This window comes from Enhydra lutris, unplaced genomic scaffold (assembly GCF_002288905.1).
Source record: "Enhydra lutris kenyoni isolate GAN:26980312 unplaced genomic scaffold, ASM228890v2 scaffoldscaffold18, whole genome shotgun sequence".
Classification (NCBI taxonomy): domain Eukaryota; kingdom Metazoa; phylum Chordata; class Mammalia; order Carnivora; family Mustelidae; genus Enhydra; species Enhydra lutris.
In genome coordinates, this window is record NW_019154102.1 from 5,983,908 (window position 1) to 6,006,419 (window position 22,512).

A 22,512-nucleotide genomic window follows, 5' to 3' on the forward strand; every position below is an offset into this window, starting at 1 on the left:
GGGGGAATGGGGGGTGCAGAGGGAGAGAAAGAGAAACCCAAGCAGAGCATGGAGCCCATGCAGGGCTTGATCTTAACCACGCTGAGCTGAGACCAAGAGCCAGATGCTTAACCCACTATGCCACCCAATTTCTCCGCCTGTTAATCCTGTTTAATCCCTATTTTAACTTCAGTCTGTTGCATTACTACTTTCTTCTTTATGTTCCAAGTTTCATTTTCGTTCATTTTTTTTCTCTGTTATAAAGTGTGTCATCCTCATTTTGATCTTAAATAATATGTGGAATATTTCCCCCTTAAAAATCTTCTCTTGACGTGATGAATTACTTTGACCTAAGACTGTAGTTTATTCAATGTAATACAACTTAACCAAAAAAAAAAAACAAAAACTGTATTTTTTGTTCTATTCTAGCCTACAACTGGAGTTTTGTATAAAGAAGATAATTACGTCATCATGACAACTACACATAAAGAAAAATATAAATGCATTCTGCCCCTTGTGACAAATGGGGATGAGGTAACTTTTTATAAATATATAAATAATTCCTGTCACCAAAGATGCATATTTAAAACATTGCAAACACATATTTTAAAGTAAAACTGAATGAAAAGTTTCTCAGTAACCCTGTTTATCATAAAAGTAGTAATCACTTTTATTTTTCTTGAATTCTTTGATTCTACAGTTCAACTTGGGAAAATTGGCAACCAACTATTCATAGTTTTAAAGAAAATCTAATTCCACTCTTGCTTTCTTTAATAGAAACGAGGGTTTTGAAAGCATTTTTTTTTTAAGATTTTATTTATTTATTTGACAGACAGAGATCACAAGTAGGCAGAGAGGCAGGCAGAGAGAGAGGAAGGGAAGCAGGCTCCCTGCTGAGCAGAGAGCCCAATGCGGGACTCGATCCCAGGACCCTGGGATCATGACCTGAGCTGAAGGCAGCGGCTTAACCCACTGAGCCACCCAGGCGCCCAGAAATGAGGGTTTTGAAACAGGATATAATTTTTAAATAAAATTATGACATTTTTTATAAAGAATTTCTAACAACAAATTTATAGGTACCTATGCTTTTTCCCTACCTTAGCTCATGCCCGTTTCTTCCTCCCAGAACTGCCCTAACTGCCTCTTATCCATCCTTCAAGGCAATGACTTCTTTCAAGATGAAACAGGAGAGTCAGCATGGTAAAATGAAAAGGACACCAGCCTAGGAGCCAGGAGGCTGAGGTATAGGCTACAGTTAGCTGTGGAACCTTGAACAAATTTGAAACTCAGTTCTTCCACTCAATAAATTTATTGAGCTATTTATGTAATACTTTCACAGTCTGTAAAATAGAAATACTACAAACTCAGTGAGTGCTTTCCTAGGTTTTGTTCAGATTTGAAATCTGTGAAAGATAGCTCTGTTCATTTTGTTTTAAATTTTATTAAGACACAAATACACATGTGCACAATCATCTGCATATGCATATGGCATTCAAGTCTGAAATGTAAAAATATATAGGAAACTTTTCTATACCTTCTAAAAGATTCAACTATTCTAAGGCTTTTGTAGTTAGAATTTGTTCAGATGCAAATATTTAAAACTTCTGAAATAGTTTCATAAGAATTGTTCAGGAAACTGATACTCAGAAACCTTTTTTTTAAGAGAAGAAAGAATGAAAGATTATATGGCTCCTTATTTTATACTTCAATTCTTTTGAAAGAAGTGGCAAACCATAGGACATTTTTAAAAGTTTTGACTGTTTTTCCCCTTTTATTTCCAAGCATTTGTGATTTGAACAATGAGTTAATACCCAAACAGCAGAGTTGGGTGAAATTCTAGATAATTGTAAGTATTAAATCCTAGTTCTTTCATAGGAAGAAGAAAAGGATTATAAAGGCCCTAATCCAAGAGAGCTATTGGAGCCGCTATTTAAACAAAGCAGTTGTTCCTACAGAGTACGTATTTTATGTTCACTTAATAAGTAGAAAATAAATTTCCAATAGCCAGTAGACCTTTGAAAATAATTCTGCATTTCTTTTTACTTTATTATGTTGTATCATATTTTAAGTTCATTGTAAATCAAAGATATTGCTTAGTAGTATTTTGTTCATTTTAATTCCTGTATAGTAGATGCAGCAAACACCCAGTAACACCATTTTCAAATAATATCACTTCCCAAATTGTCCTGAATGTTTTTCAGATCAAAAGAAAATTTCCTTATACACAGTTTTAATAAAAAATGCTAATTCTTATTTTTTAGACTATGTATAAAACGGTCCCTAAGCCAGGTGGTTACTACAGATCCCAGGTATAGTCTAGACCTGTTTTCTTCACAGAATTTTCACAAAGATTTAATTAGTAAAAACAATGACTAGGCTTCAGAATCTTCACATTTTTCTGAGGCATAATAATCTTTCATTTAATGAAAGCTTACTCTAAATCTTGAGGGAAATCTACTCAACTACATAAAATATCAAAAAGTAATTCAGTTGAATTCTATGACTTTTGTATATTTAAATACATCCATTTTTCTTAGATTGAGTCTTATTGGACTTACGAAGTATGTCATGGAAAACACATTCGACAATACCATGAAGAGAAAGAAAGTGGTCAGGTATGTTTTTCTTCAAAATGTGAAGTATGGAACATTATAAAATGAGAACTTTAATAATGAGATTGATGATTTTAAAGTTGTGTTCTAGGTATTTGCAAAATACTTACTATATTTTTATTTTATTCCAATATAGAAAGTAAATATTCACGAGTACTACCTTGGGAATATGTTGGCTAAGAACCTTCTATCTGAAAAAGGTTTGTTTCTACAGAGTGATGTGATAGTAATGCTGTAATTTCATTGAAAGCATATGTTGAAATTGGAATTTAAAAGATCTTTTAGGAAACCGTATGCATTTTAAAACACTAAAATAAATTTCTGAACAATCCCTTAGAAAACTTTTTCGAAGAGATCTTTTCATTATTTTCTATGTCAACAAACATTATGCTTTTTGTCTACAAATTTTTCAAAATCTGGTAAGATAACACATGTTATCTTTATATCTTTATCTGTTATATAGTGTTAATGTTAGTGTTTTGCTTACTGTAAGCCTAGTTGCTGTACATGAAAATAGAAATGTAGATGTGTCTCTAAAATTGTGAAATATTTTTGTTAATCTGTGTTATTCAAAGTCAACTAATTTAAGATTAAAATTCTCACTGATATAAAAATACTTCAAAAGAAAATTGTTATGGCCATTTTTATGCCTCAAATAGAGTATTTCTTAGGTAAAGATGTAAGGATTAAATTTGAATGTCCTTTCAAACAAAACCATTTCAAGGCAACTAGTTAAAAGCAGTATGATAAAAATTATATGTATGTTTTCTATCTTTTCTTAGAAAGAAATTTAAAATTATGAAGTTGGTTGAAAACTTAATCATTTGTATTTTGTATTTAAGTCACTGGTCATTCTTTACACCTACCTTACATAGGTCATATCTTATATTATTCCACAGATCAAGAGTCAGATGAAAAGGAAAAATCAAAAGAGGCAAGTGACAAGTGTTGATTTTTTTCACTTTTAACATCTGTTATTAGTGAGACCTGAATTTGCACTGCTGAAATGACAGAATTTAAATGACAGAATGTAGCCGTACATTCTTTACCTGTCTATCAAATACCTCAAAGGATTGGGCCAAAGAAAACGTGCAGTATGTTAGGTTTTTCTGAGAATAGTTATACTGTGATACTCTCTTTACTTTTAGAATCATAGGAAAATTAAGGAACTTGCCAAAGATGTGTCTGGGAAAGTTTTCGTAATGGCACTGTATCACTTCCAGGCTTCACAGTAGTTCCCTCTGTTTAACATTGGAAACAATTATAAATAAGAGCTTTTGCTTTTTTCCCCTGCTTTGGTCCCTGTCTCCCATGGGTAAAACAGATAAACTACATATGTAAATAACAAGCTACCAGACTGCAAGCATCTTCAAAGCAGGGACTGTCTTTTATCTCTTTACCCTGCAGTGCAAAGCACAGTGCTAGATATAATATAGGCACTTCGTAAGTGTGTACTGAATGTGAATGCATAATTGATGACTGAAAAATAGGATTGTTTAAAAAGAATGATTCCTTAGGGTACCTAATCACAATTTTTAAATGCCCCTGTAGTTCAAGGAATGCATTCTGAATCCTAAGAACTCCCATAGAATTAAATAACCTATTGTTAGAGGATATTTCTGTAAGTGGTTTTATCTCATAATGATGATTTTATTAGAAGAAAAGTGAAATGGCAAAAGGCCTTAAAAGGGATGCCTATAACTTAAAAGGGTGGCTTTGGGGGGAATTGATAAGCTAAGCATGGACACACATAGCATTGCTATTTTAAAAGATTTTAATTTTACAGACTACCTTTGAGATAAAATATTTATTTACTGTGGCTCTGGAGGATAGCAAGATGGAATTCAAAGTGTGAAATGATAAAGGAAGAGGAAGAAAAGGGTAAGGGAAGAAAACTAACATTTACTGAGCCCCAATCTGTAAGCCACATACTGTGTCAGGCATGTAACAAATGGTAATGTTTAATTTTTCCCACAACCTCTGAGTATATATTATTATTTTCCTTTTACAAATGACAAAAACTGAAATTTGGTCAAAGTCAGAAAGCCAGTAAATTCAAAGCTTGGCTTCGAACCCAGGATTTTCTAATTCTAGATACTAGCATGAAAATAGCATACAAGAAACCAAAATATTTTTTTCCTGGAAACATTTGTTTATTGCCTATTTTAGATAGGGCGCTGACAGGGTACCAAAGTGATACAAGATGAGCTCCCTGCCTCCAAAGAGCTTGCTTGGAGATACTATTAACAGTATATTTTTTAGAGCCCTTATATTAGATTTTTCTTTGGTTTATGTAGATAAAATATGGGAGCTAGCTCCTTAATAATCCTTGTCTTCTGAGGTAATCTATTTTGTTCCTCCATTCCATGAACATTTCTTCATTTGTCCTTTGCTGGCCTTGAAAAGATTTATATGGGAGTTTATGTTGAAAAGTATGGCTTTTAATATTAATGACAGGGAAAAAGAGTAAGTAGCTTAATGAATGAGTACAGTATTAAGATTCCTGTTTTAGAAGATACTGTTTTACTAAGTAGCCCCACTTTGACAAATCAGACTTCAGACCTCTAGAATCTAAAGTATAACACAGCCATTCACTGAGAATTTAGTATAGAAAATTCTGACTATTCCAGTAGAGTAAGTTCCTGTATTTTATCTTAATCTCTTTCTTTAGAAGTGTTAGAAGTAATTCATATTAATCAAGAGATTATATCCTTTTATATAAATGTACACTTATCTTACATCTTAATTTTAGCACCAAATAAAATTTCCCTTTTTTCTATATAAAACTAGGTCTGAAAATAAGTATTAGCTCAAATAAGAGTTTAGGAATCAAAAGAATGTTAGAGGAAGAATTTATAGAAAATATAGAAATGTTACTTTTATAAATGTTAGTTTATAAATAAAATGTAGTTTTCTTCCTTTAAGAATAAGTGTTTCTCCCATCCTCACCCCTACCTCCATTTCTAATAAAAAGTCTGTCTTACACTCTTTTTTTTTTTTTTTTTAGATTCCCACTAAAAATATCGAAGGTCAGATGACACCCTACTATCCTGTGGGAATGGGAAATGGTACACCTTGTAGTTTGAAACAGAACCGGCCCAGATCAAGTACAGTGATGTACATATGTCATCCTGAATCTAAGCATGAAATTCTTTCAGTAGCTGAAGTTACAACTTGTGAATATGAAGTTGTCATTTTGACACCACTCTTGTGCAATCATCCTAAATATAGGTAGGATGTGGATTTAATATTTTAAACACGAAATGCTCACATGCTTTAAAGTGCCATATGCTTAGCTTTAATGCTTTGTTCTTACTGAATAGATTCAGAGCATCCCCTGTGAATGACATATTTTGCCAGTCCCTGCCAGGATCACCATTCAAACCCCTCACCCTGAGGCAATTGGAACAGCAGGAAGAAATATTAAGGGTGCCTTTCAGGAGAAATAAAGAGGTATGAGAATTATCTAATGGTATTTTCTCAGTGCTTTCTTTTCCAAAATTCAGAGCATGTATCAATTATTTAATAATTCCTTAGCATAGTAATAGTAATTTATTTTTCTGACTCAAATTTTAAGTTCTAATATTTTAACTGATTTTAATTATTTTCCTAATTCTTGTACTTCTCAGAAACTATTTTATCATTCTCTTACTCTGATGATTTCATACTCTAGAGTTTGACATCCTATTAATTGTGGTGAAGTTGAATTTTTAGGTAGTTAAATGGACTTCCCCGTTGGGCCCCTTGAAGAAACAGACTACAACTCATCTTCTAATGCATTATTTCTTCAACCCATTACTCTATGTCATCAAACCACCATTCTTCTGAAACTTCTTATTCAACATCAGTCTTTTGGGTCTTAGTTCACTGGACATATGCATAACTTGATCTTAGCACATAAAACACTGAACATGTGAAGCTTGAACTTTCTCTCCTTCCTTTACTTGAAGTCATTCTCTCTGGTTCTCTCTGTTCTCCTCTCCTGTGTATTAGGTCTTTGTCTACTTCCTCCTACAGAAAATGTTGATGTTCCCCACAGTTCTAGCCTAGTTCCTTCTCTCTGTAGTGTGTATAGTCCATCTCAAGTGAACTCATCCAGGCCCATTCTGTTAACTTCCTTTAATACGCCCATGAGTTTCAAATATACATCTTCAACGTTGACCTTTCCCCTGAACTCAAACCACAGTCACAGTAGTTTAACGTGGATTGCATATTAACAGCTGTTATCTAATCCTCACAGCAACCTACAAGCTATACTATTATCACCCTCCTTAACAGATTAGGAAATTGAGGTTCAGAGAAGGGAAATGATAAATGATGGGTTAGAGATGAAGATCAAAACAGTGAGGTTCTAGAACCTGTCCTCTTAACCACTTCTCGATGTTGCTTCTCCTTTTCCATGTGCTATATGATCTTTTCCTAATCTCCCCTATTTTTTTAAAATTTTCATTCATTTACTTATTTATTTATTTTTACGTAATCTCCACACCCAGCGCAGAGTTTGAACTCACAATCCCAGGATTAAGAGTCACATGCTTCCTAATGAGCCAGCCAGGCATCTCTTCCTCCATGTTTTTAAAGCCGTGTTACTTCCTTTGCAAATGAGAGAGGACTTCTAATGAATTATCCCAGGAAGAGATCAGTGTTTCCTCTTTTTTGATCTTGTATTTTACTCAGTCCTCCATTATAGCACTTACATGGCTAAAATTGGTTGATTTTCCTATGATTCTTACATTAAGATCAAGGGAGAATATGCTATGCTTTATTACTTTGAGGTTTCCAGCTCCTTGAATGATACCTGGTATGCTGTGGGTACTTAGTAATGGTTTAATTAACTAATAACTAACCTTGAGCTGCAAAGCCTTTTTCTCCTTTCTTTTGAGTACTTCTGGTAAAAGTATTGCCCAATTCTTTGTAGTTGTTGTGAACACTGCCATTCTGATAGGAAGGAAAAATTACCTTATTAATCTGTGTTTGATTTGAAGTGCTCAATTAAGAGATTGGACATGGATTTCTCTTCTTGTGTCTCACTGAGGGTGATTTAAATACTGACAGGTACTTAGAAGTCAGCTTAATCAAAATGCTTCACAAATCCTAACTTTAATTACTCTTCAGAGAAGAAATGGCGCTTACTTTTCTCTAATTAATCTGTTTAATCTGCCATTTGAGAAAAATTTCTTTTAAAAAGCTACAGATGATAATACTTTCAAAATGCTTAGGACCTTTAGAATACATGTTGTAGATGAAAACTTTAGGTAATGCTGTAGGGCAAGTAGTTATTTAAAATGATATTTTTCTCAGGATCCTTTCCTTTATAAATCTAGTTAATTATGCATAACTTTTTTTTAAAAATGATATTTGTCATATGGTTTGCCTTTTAAATGTGGAATAAACGTAACCATAAAGATAATGAATTTTTTTTCTGTTTTAAACAAAAATACATATCTGGCTATCAGAATTTTGTTTTGATATTAATACCTGTTACTTTTGTTTTGTTTGACATGAAGTGGTTTATTAAGGGGCATTAGGACTGAAGCCTATTGGGCTATGGCAAATAGACAATATGACAACCTGATCTCCACAACCCCACCTCTTGTAAAGACCTGCTTTTATAACCCTAGAGGCTGGGAGTACACACTAGGGAACCACCCAGGAGAATGTTTAGGAATAAGTGTGAGTACAGAAACTATTTGCTAGATAACCCACTAAATAAAGTCTTAATGAGGCTTTAAAAAAAAAATAGGTGTGAGACATAGTCACTTCTCCAGCAGAACAAGAATGTTGCGCCCCAAGGGTGTCCTTAAGGGCCTAGTTGAACAAAAGGACACAATGGTCGGGGAGCTGTACTCAAGAAGGGTGGTGACAGAGGGGTCATTATAGCAGATTGATCCAGGATGATGTTAGTCTAGCTGTCACCTACCCCTCAAATCCAGCCCTTAGAGTCTTATATGCCCACCTCTTTTATGATATTCTCTGGGCTATCAGAGAAGGGCTTTTTTGCAGTAGGGGCTCCTTGACTGGACAGTGTCCAAGTTGAATGCATAATCCACGCAGCTGTAGAGACAGCAAGAAAAGAGACCTATGTTGACACAACTAAAAATGAGTAATAATTTTGCTACCATGTCCCCCAGACTCTAAACCAGTTTGATAATTACTGGGTTAAAGTGCTCACAGGACCATCTAATGCCTGTATCTCTGTATGCGTGTCTTTTAAAGCATAAGTGATACTTCCTGAATTATCAGGCTTATACACGCTTCATTTGGTTTGATATGCCCCCTTGTGCTAAGGTGAGTACATCCAAGGCCATTCTGTTTTGTGATAGGGCCTTTCACATCTTTATCATCTCATCTCTGTTGTTCATGAGTGTCAGACTATGGTAACTATTGTTGAGGATCCTCTGGGTATAATTAATTGTCTATATGCTATATCACATCTTCTGTGCCTAAAGATGGTACAGATATTCCTGCTAAATGGTCATACCAGTGAAAGACAGCATGGGTCCATCATGCCTTTAAATGGGATGAATTTGCCGAGGCTAATTTGGTGCTATCAGTGCTGTTATTATAATACATTTATTTGGAGATTACTAGACCATTTTATGAATTTCCAAACCCTACCACAAAAACTATCATCTTGCTTTTATTGGAATAATTTTTCTTAACAATGCAAGTAGATGTTCTGTCCACAAGAAGCAATAATAAATGGTCATACTTCTATCCTTCCTACCTCTTCCCCTATCTGAGCCAAAGGTTTCATTATGCATTAGTAATGTTTTTTCTCACTAACCTTACTACACGTTTCATGCATTCTAAATAATTAGTTTAGTCTGTTAGACCTTACCTAGCTCCTTAGGAGCAGTGACTATGTCGTCTTCGTTTTTAATACTCAGCACTTAAAACAGTACCAGGAGCATAGTATGTTCTGAATGTAGAAAGACTATACATAAAATCCAAGGTCCTTTCCACTTATCATATGATGTCTCTGACACAAGGGCAGGGGGTTGTGCAGGTTAGGGAGGGAAAAAATGGAACAAGATGGGATCGGGAGGGAGACCATAAGAGACTCTTCATCTCGGGAAACAAACTGAGGGTTGCTGGGGGGTGGCGGGGTAGGGATAGGGTGGCTGGGTTATGGACATTGGGGAGGGTATGTGCTATGGTGAGTACTGTGAAATGTGTAAGACTGATGATTCATGGACCTGTACCCCTGGGGCAAATAATACATTATATATTAATTTTTTAAAATTATTTTTAAATAAAAAATAAAAATAAATAAACCCCAAATCCAAGATCCTTTCAAAAAATAAGATGTCATATGGCAGTCTTTGTGCTCGTCTGTAATACTGGAGGAGAGGAAGGGTAAGGTCATTGGTTTCTAGAGTGACATTCCAATGACTCCCACCAGCCAAAGAAGGAGAAAAGAACCATAGTTGATTAATGGCAACTACAGCAGATGAAAGGAGGCATCATGTCCACTATACACTTACAAAGAACCCTTTTACTATTTAATTTTTTTAATTATGTTACTCAGTTTTAATTGGTATACTCCTTTAATTCTGATCTAGATTCATTTTCACCCCTTACTGTCAAAACCCAGTTTACTTCTGGATTCTAACTCATTATCCTCTTTCATAACTTTTCTCTCTACCCTACTTCTGTCATTCCTTTAGAGTCTCTTCCTCTGTGGCTTGGGTTACTTCAACTGCCAAAGTGGCTCCCTACCTCAGGATTTGTTCTTACTATTCCCTTCCTACTACTGCAACAGTATTACTTAAATCTGATAAAAAATCTAATCCCATATTTTTGCCTAAAATCCATAATATCCAAATTTCTTAGAATTATGCAATTTTTTACCAGTAAGTACCTCTTTATCTCTTTAGTTTTAAATACTGTTTTACACCCCATGTCTTTGCCCTTCTCATGTCTTCCTCAGGTTCACATGTGTATGTGTACACAGACACAAAACCTGCAGACATTTACATAAATCAGAAATTATTCATGTTTCAAGAATCAAGAGTTTTCTCTTTATGAAGTCTTCATGTTTCAAGTCTTCATCAAAATCTCTTTGAATCACCACTCCCTCTCTGAATCTGCTATTCTCTGCACCCTTCAGTGGATGTCTTTCTTTACCAACTTGCAGCATCCTTCAGGACAACAACGAGATCCTGCTACATTTTAATAATTATAATTAATATTCATATTTACTCCCACTCAGCTCCTCTTTACCCTTCTTGTTGTCTTTTATTTACCCATAGTAACCACATTTTCCAGAACTAAATATAAAGACAAAACCTAACAAGTGGTGAAATAATATTTTAGTGCATTTCCTTTCAGTCTTTTTGGGAATTTTTTTTTTGATACATACACACGCAGAGATAGACATTAAAAAAAAATAATTAGGACCAAACTGTGTGCTCTGTTTGTGTGTAAATATATAAAATATCTTCAGGGACGCCTGGGTGGCTCAGTTGGTTAGGCAGCTGCCTTCGGCTCAGGTCATGATCCCAGCGTCCTGGGATCAAGTCCCACATCGGGCTCCTTGCTCATCAGGGAGCCTGCTTCTCCCTCTGCCTCTGCCTGCCATTCTGTCTGCCTGTGCTTGCTCTCTCTCCCTCTCTCTCTCTGACAAATAAATAAATAAAATCTTTAAAAATAAATAAATAAATAAATAAAATATCTTCACTTGTTTTCACTTAACAATATATCATTTTTTACATTCCTATATCATAATCGTCTATAATATTATTTTAATTAACTCACATATTCCATTGTTTAAAGTACCAAAAGTTACTTAAATTATTTACTGGTTTGAATATTTTTGTTACCCACAATTTTTTGCTAACATGAAGAATGCCACACTGAATGTCACTGGAGCTAAATCTTTGCACCCCATCAGTGGTGATTCTTTACTCCAGATAAATTTCTAGAAATAGGTCAAAGGTAAGCACATATTGAAAGGTTTTGATATATACTATCAGATTGTACTTGAGAAGAATTGTGGAATTTTACAGTCCCATTAGAAATAGTAAAAAAAAAAAAGTGCTGATGTCTTTTTGTGTATATTTATTTGTATTTGTGTATATATAATGTGTGTGTGTTTTTTAGTAAGGTGGAATACTGCATGGCTTAGGTACTTGCATTGAAATAACTGTAGCTGCTATGATCAAAAAAAAGAAAAACGAAACAAAATATATGAAATGGTAATTATCCCTGTATGTTAAGAATGGCCATCATACCCCCTGATAGAGGGAACTAATTTGTCTAGAGCTTTCTCTATTGTATTAAATGTTGCAAAACTCATTTTCTTAAAACACATTAAAAATGAGTGGGCAACTTTTATTTTCCTAATTTCCTTCAGTTTAAAAATAATAATTAAAATCATAACTTAAAAAAAAGTATGATATAGAAGCCCTTAATATATGTGTTTAATTTTAGGAAGAGTTGCAATCCACTAAAGAAGAGAGATTTCCAGCAATCCACAAACCCATTGCTGTTGGTTCTCAGCCTATGCTCACTGTTGGAACAACCCACATATCCAAATTGACAGATGACCAACTCATAAAAGAGTTCCTTAGTGGTTCCTACTGCTTTCATGGGGTGAGAAGTGAACCTTTGGTTTCAGTATTTATCTAACAGCCTTCACTTATGTGCTATTTAGTCACAGGGCTGAAAAAAGTTTTTGTCAATAGAGAAATGGCAGGATTCTGGAAGCCTCCTAATGGATATTTTCTGTCTGCATCTTACTATAATCTAAGTAATAGCCATTATATTTCCTTTGTTCATAAGCTAAAACTTGACCTTTACTTACAAGCTAAACTTGACCTTTACTTGACAGAAAATACATACAACTAAGTCATGTGGGATTCTGATTGATTGCTGGAATGGGCATCAAGGACTAGATAGCCTTAAAAAAAAAAAAAAAGAAGATTGAATAGCCTACGTTTTATTTATGTGGCAATCACTTTTAAAACTTGAGTTAACATCTATAAAGGTTAAATTCTGCCCCTAATAAACTAATAATTTCAATGGGAAATACACTAAGTGGAATTTTTATTTTATTTTACCAAGGCAATACAGCAGTTATTCTCTGTATTTGTCTTTTTTAAATTATTATTTCTCAGTAATTTCTTTTTTCTGTTTATTACTGAAGTGTGGTTGACATCCGTTATGTTAGTTTCAAGCATATGTAATGTAGTGATCTGACAACCCTGTGCATTACTCAGTGCACATCACACCGAGTATATTTAATCATCTTTCACTGTATAACATTATTTCTCAGTAAATTTTTATTTTAATTTTCAACCATATTATTACTCTTAAATTTTTCTAGTTATATATATTTCTGTTATTCTCATATGGCAATACTGAGACAACCACAATCCCCCATTCTCTTTATGTAACTTGATCTGTTTTCTTTCCTATAGGGCGTTGGTTGGTGGAAATATGAATTCTGCTATGGCAGACATGTACATCAATACCATGAGGTATAGAATAGCCTTTATATCATTCTACCACTAGATAGATTAAAATTTTGAAAATCGGGGGCACCTGGGTGGCTCAGTGGGTTAAAGCCTCTGCCTTCGGCACAGGTCATGATCCCAGGGTCCTGGGATCAAGCCCCGCATCGGACTCTCCGCTCAGTGGGGAGACTGCTTCCTCCTCTCTCTCTACTTGTCTCTCTGCCTACTTGTGATTTCTGTCAAATAAATAAATAAAAAATCTAAAAAAAAAAAAAAAAATTTAAATCATTTGTGGAAAAAAAGGAGGGGGAATGGCATTTTAATCATGAAGTGACTTTAATATGAAAATACTCAAAGTGTCTCTGAGTTCTAGAAAATGGAAAACTTGGTTTTAACTAAGTCACTCATCTTAAAGTAACGTTTATTAACTCCTCAGATTCTTGTATGACTGTGACTCTGGAGGAATAATAGGCTATTGTGACTGATCTCTAGCTTTGACTGAGAAATTAGTCATTAAAATTTTTTAAATTAATAAAGTGAGTAGTAAGATAGTATGTTATGGCTCAGGTTAGGAAAATAGGGTAAATACAGCAAGTTTCTCAGCTAAAAGAACATACCATATCATCCAAATTTAAAATCAAGTAAGTTTTAAGATTGTACAATTAGCCTTTTTTTCTTCCTTTTATGTCTAATTTCATAAATCAGATAGCATTTTCTTCTGCACTTAGCCAAACTGCTTAAATTCTGAACTTCAGGCTTCAGTAAGTTTATTTGTCATAATTGTACCTTGTTTGGTAAGGTAAACTGCTAGACGTTGAAGACAAACATTAATTAATAAATATTCATCTGGCTGTTTTAAACATCTCTTTTTATTCCACCAAAGAAATAATAACTAGTAATTTAAAAATACTGTCTTGGGCTCCTGGGTGGCTCAGTGGGTTAAGTCTTTGCCTTTGGCTCATGGTCATGATCTCAGGGTTCTGGGATCAAGCCCTGCATCTGGCTCTCTGCTCAGTGGGGAGCCTGCTTCCCCCTCTCTCTCTGCCGGCCTCTCTGCCTGCTTGTGATCTCTTTCTCTCTTTCTCTGTCAAATAAATAAATAATATCTTTTAAAAAAAACAAAACAAAAAAAAACACTGTCTTTACCCTCTTGAGATGTTGTGAGTCAGTCTTAAATTCCAAGACAGATCATAACAGGAAAGATCAACTCAACCTTCCACATTTAAATCAATCCAAATTGGGGCACCTGGGGGGCTCAGTGGGTTGAGCCCCTGCCTTCGGCTCAGGTCATGATCTCAGGGTCCTGGGATCGAGCCCCACATCAGGCTCTCTGCTTGACAGGGAGCCTGCTTCCCTCTCTCTCTCTGTCTCTGCCTGCCTCTCTGTCTACTTGTGATCTCTCTCTCTCTGTCAAATAAATAAATAAATAAATAAAAATTTTTTTTAAAAATAAATCAATCCAAATTTATGAGGCATCTGTAAACTAGGAGATTTTATTTCTCTGCTTAAATCTGAGAGATGCCATTTGACTCTTCTTCTCACTTCTTGCTACTATGTAGAAGTTTCATTTATTTTTAATAATATTTATTAATAGAAAAAAATATTACCTAACTATAGCCCAGATAATACCTAGTTGCTTTGTTTTTTGTTTCTTTTTTTTAAGATTTTATTTATTTATTTGACAGAGACACAGCAAGAGAGGGAACACAAGCAGGGAGAGTGGGAGAGGGAGAAGCAGGCTTCCTGCTGAACAGGAAGCCCAATGCAGGGCTGGATCCCAGGACCCTGGGATCATGACCTGAGCCGAAGGCAGATGCTTAATGACTGAGCACCCAGGCGCCCCAGTTGCTTTGTTTTAAATTAAAGGAATATGCTCCAGAAATTTAGAATGAATAGTAAAATTCTCCTCCACCATTGTCCCATTTCCTAAAAGTAATTGCTGTTAACATTTTCTTAGTTAACCCTCCTCAAGAAAAAAAAAAAAGGCATATACATAAATGGTAGTATAACTAGTAAATACACTGTTCTGCACTTATTCTTTTCAGTTAGTATCTTGGAGATCTTTCTGTGCTATCAACAGCTGATCTCATTTTTTTTTAGCAGGTACAGAGGAGTATATTTATACTCACAATGTATTTAGCCAGATCTCTACTGACAGATCTTTGAATGATTTCCAGTTTTTGCTGTGATAGCATCTTAGTGAGCATTTATAAATAGTTTTGTTGGTAAACATCTGCAAGTATATTCATAAGGCACATTTCTAGCAATGGATTTGCTGGTCAAAATTATGCATACTGAATATTGCCTCCCAGGGACGCCTGGGTGGCTCAGTTGGCTAAGCGTCTGCCTTCAGCTTAGGTATGATCTGAGGGTCCTGGAATTGAGTCCTGCATCAGTCTTCTTGCTCAGCGGGGAGCCTGCTTTTCCCTCTGCCTGCCGCTCCCCCTTCTTGTGCTCTCTCTCTGGCAAATAAATAATATAAATAAATATAAATAAATATATAACATTGCCTTCCAAAAAGTTGTAAGGCATTCCCATTAACAATGACTTTAAAATACACACATGTACACACATGACTTTTTTTTTCCATACACTTGCCAACACTAGGTTTTATCAAACTCATTTTGCCCAAGGTCATATAAACTAGAACTTTCTGAGGGACTCTGCTAGGAACTTTGGGAGATAAACAAATAATAGTAGCTAACAAATATAATACTCATTGTATACCAGACACTGTTCTAAGTATGCATATTAACTCGATCCTCATAACAACCATTAAGAGGTGACTGTTGTTCTTCCAAGGTGAGGATATGAGTTTAGTAACTTGCCTAAAACCACATTCGGAGTAAATGATGAAACCAGAGTTCTGACGCAGGCAGTCTTGCTCCATATCCAGCCTCTTTTATTCTTTTTAAAGATTTTTCAAAGATTTTATTTATTTATTTATTTGACAGAGAGAGAGAGAGAGAGAGAGATCACAAGTAGACAAAGAGGGAAGCAGAGAGAAAGAGGGAAGCAGGCTCCCTGCTGAGCAGAGAGCCTGATGGGGTTTGGATCCCAGGACTCTGAGATCATGACCTGAGCCGAACAAAGGCAGAGGCTTAAGCCACTGAGCCACCCAGACTTCCCCATATCCAGCCTCTTAAACATTTCACTTTGCAGCTTCAGTCCCTGTCTATCTAGTAACTTACAGTCTGGTTGCTAAAAGAATGTTAAATCGTTGTCTCTTCCACTAGGCAGTAAGCTCTGCTAACAGCAGTGGCTGTGCCTCTTTCATCTACCACTCTAAGGGTTTCTAATTCTACTAATCACATGTATGCTAAATTCTAGTGCTCAGCATGTTGCCTAGCATGAAACATGAAGAAGGAAAGGAAGACAGGAAGAAAGGGAGGGGAGAGGAAATAAAAGGAGAGAAGTCCTCATATAAGACAGTATATAGTTTGTGTTTAAAAAAAATTAACATAATGGGGAAGGAAGTTTCTGAACAGACAGTCTTGATACAGAAATAAACATGATATCAAATAAGTACTGTGAATACTCATATAACTTGCAGATTGGCATTTGAAAGAGTAGAAGTAGAATGGAGGTAGGCTCAGCAGGTCTGCAGATAAGAGATATAGGCCAGAGATTTAATTAAGAGTCACAGTAGTGGGGCGCCTGGGTGGCTCAGTTGGTTAAGTGTCCGACTCTTTATCTCAGCTCAAGTCTTAATCTCAGGGGAGTTTAAGCCCACACTGCGTTCCATGATGGGTGTGGAGCCTACTTTTTAAAAAAAAGAAGAATCACAGTAGTATGCAGTTACATCACTTAGGTATGAGAAATTAAACTCTTGGTTGGAGGGGTGAGATGCTGGCATTGGAAATGTAGAGGAAGAGTCTGAAGCCAAGAGCATCTCCAGGAAAACAATGGACAAAACCAATAAATGTAGGAGAGGAAGGAAATAAAAGAGTCAAACATAACTGCATGTGGAGCTAGCCTGACCAGGAAGTAGTTAGATTATTCAGAGAAACAGGGAACAAAGAAGGTAACAGACTTGACTAGCATTGTTTGACTAACATCTAAACACTCGTCTGCAGCGTGCAGGTGAAGATAAGGACTATAACTTATAGGCCATCGGGATAAATGTGTACTTGATGATATCAAGGATTCCTTACAAATACCTTTTCATATATTAGGACAAAGATAGTGGGAAGACCTCTGTGGTTGTGGGTACATGGAACCAAGAAGAGCATATTGAATGGGCTAAGAAGAATACTGCTAGAGCCTATCACCTTCAAGATGATGGTACCCAGACAGTCAGGTAAAGATTAACCTTATTTGCCTCTGGATTAGAATATTTAAAACTCAGAATATTGAGAAGCATAAAATTTAAACACTTAAGTAAAATCTCCGGTCAGTTTTTCTCAGGGACATCTTTTAAATTAGATTTCTTTTCCTAAGATAATTAAGAACACAGTTAAGAACACAGTTGCAGAAGTGGTGGGTTTCGGGAATGGGGGTGGGGGGCTGGATTCAAATGCTGGCTCTTCACTTACTACCTTGGGTAAATTACATAATCTTCTTAAGTCTCATTTTTCTTGTTTATGGGCATTTGCCTCATAGGATTGTTATGACATTTTAATGATCATGTATGCAACACAAGTGCCTGCAACAGCTTGTAGTAAATTCTGGCGGCTGCCGTTAGCAGCGGTGGTGGTGTGGTGAGAGAGAGTGCTGGGGGCTGCTTTGTGACACTGGCTTAATTCCAGCCATTAGGTCAGAAAGCTGTTAGAAAGCTGTTAGAAAGCATTGCCTCTTCCATGTGTCCTGTTTACCTTTTCAAGTTAGTTAATTCTATTTTAATTTGTTCTAGCATTTCCCTTGTCACTTGACTTCTATGAGGTTATGATTGAAAATAAACAGTGGCTCTCTGAAAAACTATCTCACAACTTCTTTGAGTTACATCTTGTTACAGCAAGAATAACTAAGCTTTAGTTTTCTTGTAGTCTCTTACTTGGACAATCTTAAATTATTCATTCTTCTTTCTTGGGTATTAACTTTGTCCTTCCTAGTACAGATGGCATTAAGAGACTCTGTTTTTAGAGTGTGCTGACCTCAGGGTGCCTGGTTGCATCAGTCCATAGAGTGTGGGACTCTTGATCTCAGGGTTGTGAGTTCTAGCCCCACATTGGGTTAAAAATAAAAATCTTAAAAAAAAAAAAAATGGGGGCGCCTGGGTGGCTCAGTGGATTGAGCTTCTGCCTTTGGCTCAAGTCATGGTCTCAGAGTCCTGGGATCGAGCCCCGCATCGGGCTCTCTGCTCTCTCTCTGCTTCCCTCTCTGCCCACTTGTGATCTCTGTCTGTCAAATAAATAAAGAAAAGAAAAGAAAAGAAAAAAGAAAAGAAAAGAATGTATTGACTTCTTGGGCTAACCAGAATCAAAGTTAGCAAAATTAAGCGATGGGCATTTAAGTATTAGAATATGCTAAACAAGATTGACTTTTCTTACATTCAGGTATGTTTCATGTGGAAGTAGGTCATGGTGTTATGAGCAACGCATATTGAAGCACAGGAGCATAAGGCTAGCGAAATTAAAAAATTTTTTAGATCCTGCTCATCTCGAAATTGTATGTTAACCTAGGCTCTACTTTTGTATACCTGCATGACAGTCTTTTAATGAGTGGAGCTGGCTGGAGGATGGCAAAAAGGGAAAAATGTGCCACAAAGTAAATACACAGGGCTCAAGAAATGGTTCACTTCAAAAGGACTTTTTAAAAAACCCTTTAACCTTAACTGTTTGTACACAAAAAATGATAGGCAAATTGAAGATTATTAATTAAATCATTCCACAGTATTTCAGTTTTATATTCTCCTTATAGAATCTGATTTTCATGGTGACATGACCCTAAAAATATTTTATAACTAATGCAAAACTGATCCCTCTAACCATTTTCTCACCCTCCCCATTACAATTACTCTGAATTAATGAAGTTTTGGTTAATAAAACTTGTGTGTTTCTCTGGTTTAGGATGGTGTCACATTTTTATGGGAATGGAGATATTTGTGATATAACTGACAAACCAAGACAGGTCACTGTAAAACTAAAGTAAGTTGGACCATCAGTTCATGCTTTATGCTTCTCTTTAATCTGCTTCCAGTGGGTAAAAGTTTATATAAATGGTGGCTCAGTGGGTTAAGCCTCTGCCTTCAGCTCAGGTCATGATTTCAGGGTCCTGGGATTGAGTCTCGCATCAGGCTCTCTGCTCAGCGGGGAGCCTGCTTCCCTCTCTCTCTGCCTGCCTCTCTGCCTACTTGTGATCTCTGTCAAATAAGTAAATAAATCTTTTAAAAAAATTTATATAAATGTAAAATATAATTGTGAATAATTATATTTATGCATAATAATATATGGATTGATTTAATATAAAATTATTACTTTATTCCAAAATATTAAAATTGGAGTACCTGGCTGGCTCAGTCAGTGGATCATGCGACTCGATTTCGAGGTTGAGAGTTTGAGCCCCACATTGGTTGCAGAGATGAAAGAAAGAAAGAGGAAGGAGCGCCTGGGTGGCTCAGAGATTGAGGCTTCTGACTTCGGCTCGGGTCATGATCTCAGGGTCCTGGGATCGAGCCCCGTGTCGGGCTGCTTCCTCCCCATCCTGCCGGCCTTTCTGCCTACTTTTGATCTCTCTCTGTGTTAAATAAATTAAAAATCTTAAAAAAAAAAAAAAAAAAAAGGAAAGAAAGAGGAAGAGAGCAAGAAACTTTAAAAGATATATTTTAAAAATAAATAAAATATTGGGGCATCTGGGTGGCCGACTCTTGGTTTCAGTTCAGGTCATGAGCCCAGGGTCATGAGACTGAGCCCCACATCTGGCTCCGTCCTAAGGGTGCAATCTCCTTGAGATTCTCTCCCTCTCCCTCTGCCCCTTCTTCTCTTCACTCGTGCGCTCTCTCTAATATAAATAAGTAAAATATTTAAAGATAAATAAAATACTAAAATTATTTCAATATAATTATTTGTAAGTTACAATGGTTTTTAAATTATATTATTTCAGTTATTTATTATATTAAGTTATACAGGGCTACCTACATGAGATTTGTATAGCTTAAAAGGAAAATAGTTAAAAATACTTTTGTACACCAGTTGGTTAAGCAGCTGACTCCTGATTTCAGCTCAGGCCCTGATTACAGGGTCATGAGATCAAAGCCCACGTCAGGCTCTGGGGTCAGCAAGGCATCTGCTTGGGATTCTCTTTCCCTCTCCCTCTGCATCTCCCCACCACCTACCCCCGCCCCAACTCACCTGTGTGCACATATGTGCGCTCGCTCGCTCTCTCAATTAAGTTTTTTTAAAATAAAAATACTTTTGTATGGTTTGGGCAGTACTTTAAAGTGCTCTCTGGGGCCTCCTGGGTGGCTCAGTGGGTTAAGCCTCTGCCTTCGGCTCAGGTCATCATCTCAGGTTCCTGGGATTGAGCCCCGCATTGGCCTCTCTGCTCAGCAGGGAGCCTGCTTCCTCCTCTCTCTGTCTTCCTCTCTGCCTACTTGTGATCTCTCTCTCAAATCAATAAATAAAATCTTGAAAAAGATAAAAATAAAGTGCTCTCTGTTTCAGGTGTAAAGAATCAGATTCTCCTCATGCTGTTACTGTGTATATGCTAGAGCCTCACTCCTGTCAGTATATCCTTGGGGTAAGTACAAAAATAATACTCAGGAATTCAGTTTGGGAACATGTTTCTGTTTTTAAGAATTAAGTCTTGAAAGGACCCTCAGTAATCTCCGAAATTTAATATAGTCCCCATACTATCTCATAAAAGCTAAAATCTTTTTTATTGAGGTACAATTTACAAAAAATAAAATGCAGAGATCTTAAGTGTTGAGTTTGATACACTTTGATAATTTTATATACCGATGGAACTAGCACCCAAAACAAGGTATCTGTCACTGCAGAAAAATGGTTTATACCCCTTTTATGTCAAGACCCCAGCCCCCAGAGATACCCTTTTCTTCTTCCTGACACAATAGAGCAGTTTTGCCTGTTTTTTTTTTATTATTCCACATGAATGGGATCATACAGTATATTGTTTTTTATGCCTGCCCTCTTTAACTTGGCATGTTTTTTGACTCAGCCATGTCACTCTAGTATTTCATTCTCTTTTTAGTACTGAATAGTATTCATTTGTATACACATTTGCTTATTCATTCTTCTATATGAACATTTGGGTTTCTCATTTTTTATTATGTGAATGAGGCTGCTGTGAACATTTTTTTTAACAAGTCATTTTGTGATCATGTATTTTCATTTCTTTTGGGTAAGTACCCAGGTGTGGAACTAAATCATAGACTAGATACATGTTTAGCTTTTACCAAATAGTCATCCAAGTGCTTGTACCATTTTATATTCGTACCAGTAATACATGAGAGTCCAAGTAATACACCAGTAATACATCCTCCACATCCTCCTCAACATTTGGTATCCGGAGTCTTTTTTTCTTTTAGCCACTTTAGTCATTTTAATATGTATTTCCCATATGGAAAATGGTGTTGAGCAGCTTTTCTTGTGATTGTTCATTCATAGATCTTTGTGAAGTACCTAGCCAAGTTCTTTTTTTTTTTTTTTTTTTTTTAAGAAAAATTATTCTGACACTTATTAAAACAGTCTTTATTCAGGACTGTTGGCAGTAAGTGTGTCAAGACTTTCACAGTAGGAAAGAGAGATCCAGCTTAACACTACATACAGCCAAGACAGCTGGGGATGTACAGCCAGTGAGCAGAAGGTGGCAGCGTGGGGGTGGCTCAGTGGATGGAAAATTACTAAAAGGAGACATCAGCTTAACTGAGTCAACAGGATTACTGCTGAAGACAGGCCAGGATGATCAGCTCTCAAAGGTGAGAGATGAGGAATTTGATGAGCTATGGAATGGATGATTAGGTGTTGAGGGTGAGGGGTTCTCTCTACACTGGCTTATCAGGATTCTTGCAACAACTGGACTACAGGGCACAAGTACAAGAAGAGGCATAGCCAAAAAGAGGAATTGGGGATCCTTACTTCAGTTTGGTCAAGGAGACTCTGTCATCTGTTAGTCTTTACCCCTTTTTATTGTTGTTGTTTGTCTTCTTATTTTTAGAAGTTCAGATACATTCTGGATATGAGTTCTTTTATTTATAGTGCACACTTTCTTTCCTCAATCTGTGGCTTACCTATTTATTTTCCTAATGTCTTTTGAGCAAAAGTTTATTTGATCAAGTTTATTTTAACCAGTTTTTCCTTTTTATGGCTAGTGCTTTATTTTGTTCTAAGAAATGTTGCTACCCCAAAGTCATGAAAATATAACCCTAGGGCACCTAGGTCACTCAGTTGGTTAAGCAACTGCCTTTAGCTCAGGTCACAATCCTAGAGTCCTGGGATCGAGTCCCACATCGGGTTCCCTGCTTGTCCCTCTGACCCTCCCCACTCTCATTCACTCTCTCTGTC

At 36.1% G+C, this 22,512-nt stretch overlaps 1 protein-coding gene across 3 annotated transcripts in view; it reads left to right on the plus strand.

Annotated features, from left to right (window-relative positions):
- Positions 1-22,512, plus strand: part of LOC111147966 (endoplasmic reticulum lectin 1) — a 31,003-nt gene that overhangs the window by 7,234 nt on the left and 1,257 nt on the right. Inside the window, exons 2-13 of one of the 3 annotated variants that reach the window (XM_022504277.1) lie at positions 409-513; positions 1,855-1,935; positions 2,517-2,594; positions 2,728-2,791; positions 3,491-3,525; positions 5,599-5,822; positions 5,915-6,044; positions 12,027-12,188; positions 13,016-13,075; positions 17,227-17,351; positions 19,060-19,137; positions 20,653-20,728. In XM_022504277.1, the coding sequence (XP_022359985.1) occupies positions 409-513; positions 1,855-1,935; positions 2,517-2,594; positions 2,728-2,791; positions 3,491-3,525; positions 5,599-5,822; positions 5,915-6,044; positions 12,027-12,188; positions 13,016-13,075; positions 17,227-17,351; positions 19,060-19,137; positions 20,653-20,728 (1,218 nt within the window). The remainder of the gene's footprint in view (positions 1-408; positions 514-1,854; positions 1,936-2,516; positions 2,595-2,727; positions 2,792-3,490; positions 3,526-5,598; positions 5,823-5,914; positions 6,045-12,026; positions 12,189-13,015; positions 13,076-17,226; positions 17,352-19,059; positions 19,138-20,652; positions 20,729-22,512) is intronic. The other 2 variants (XM_022504278.1, XM_022504279.1) reach the window with 2 other exon arrangements.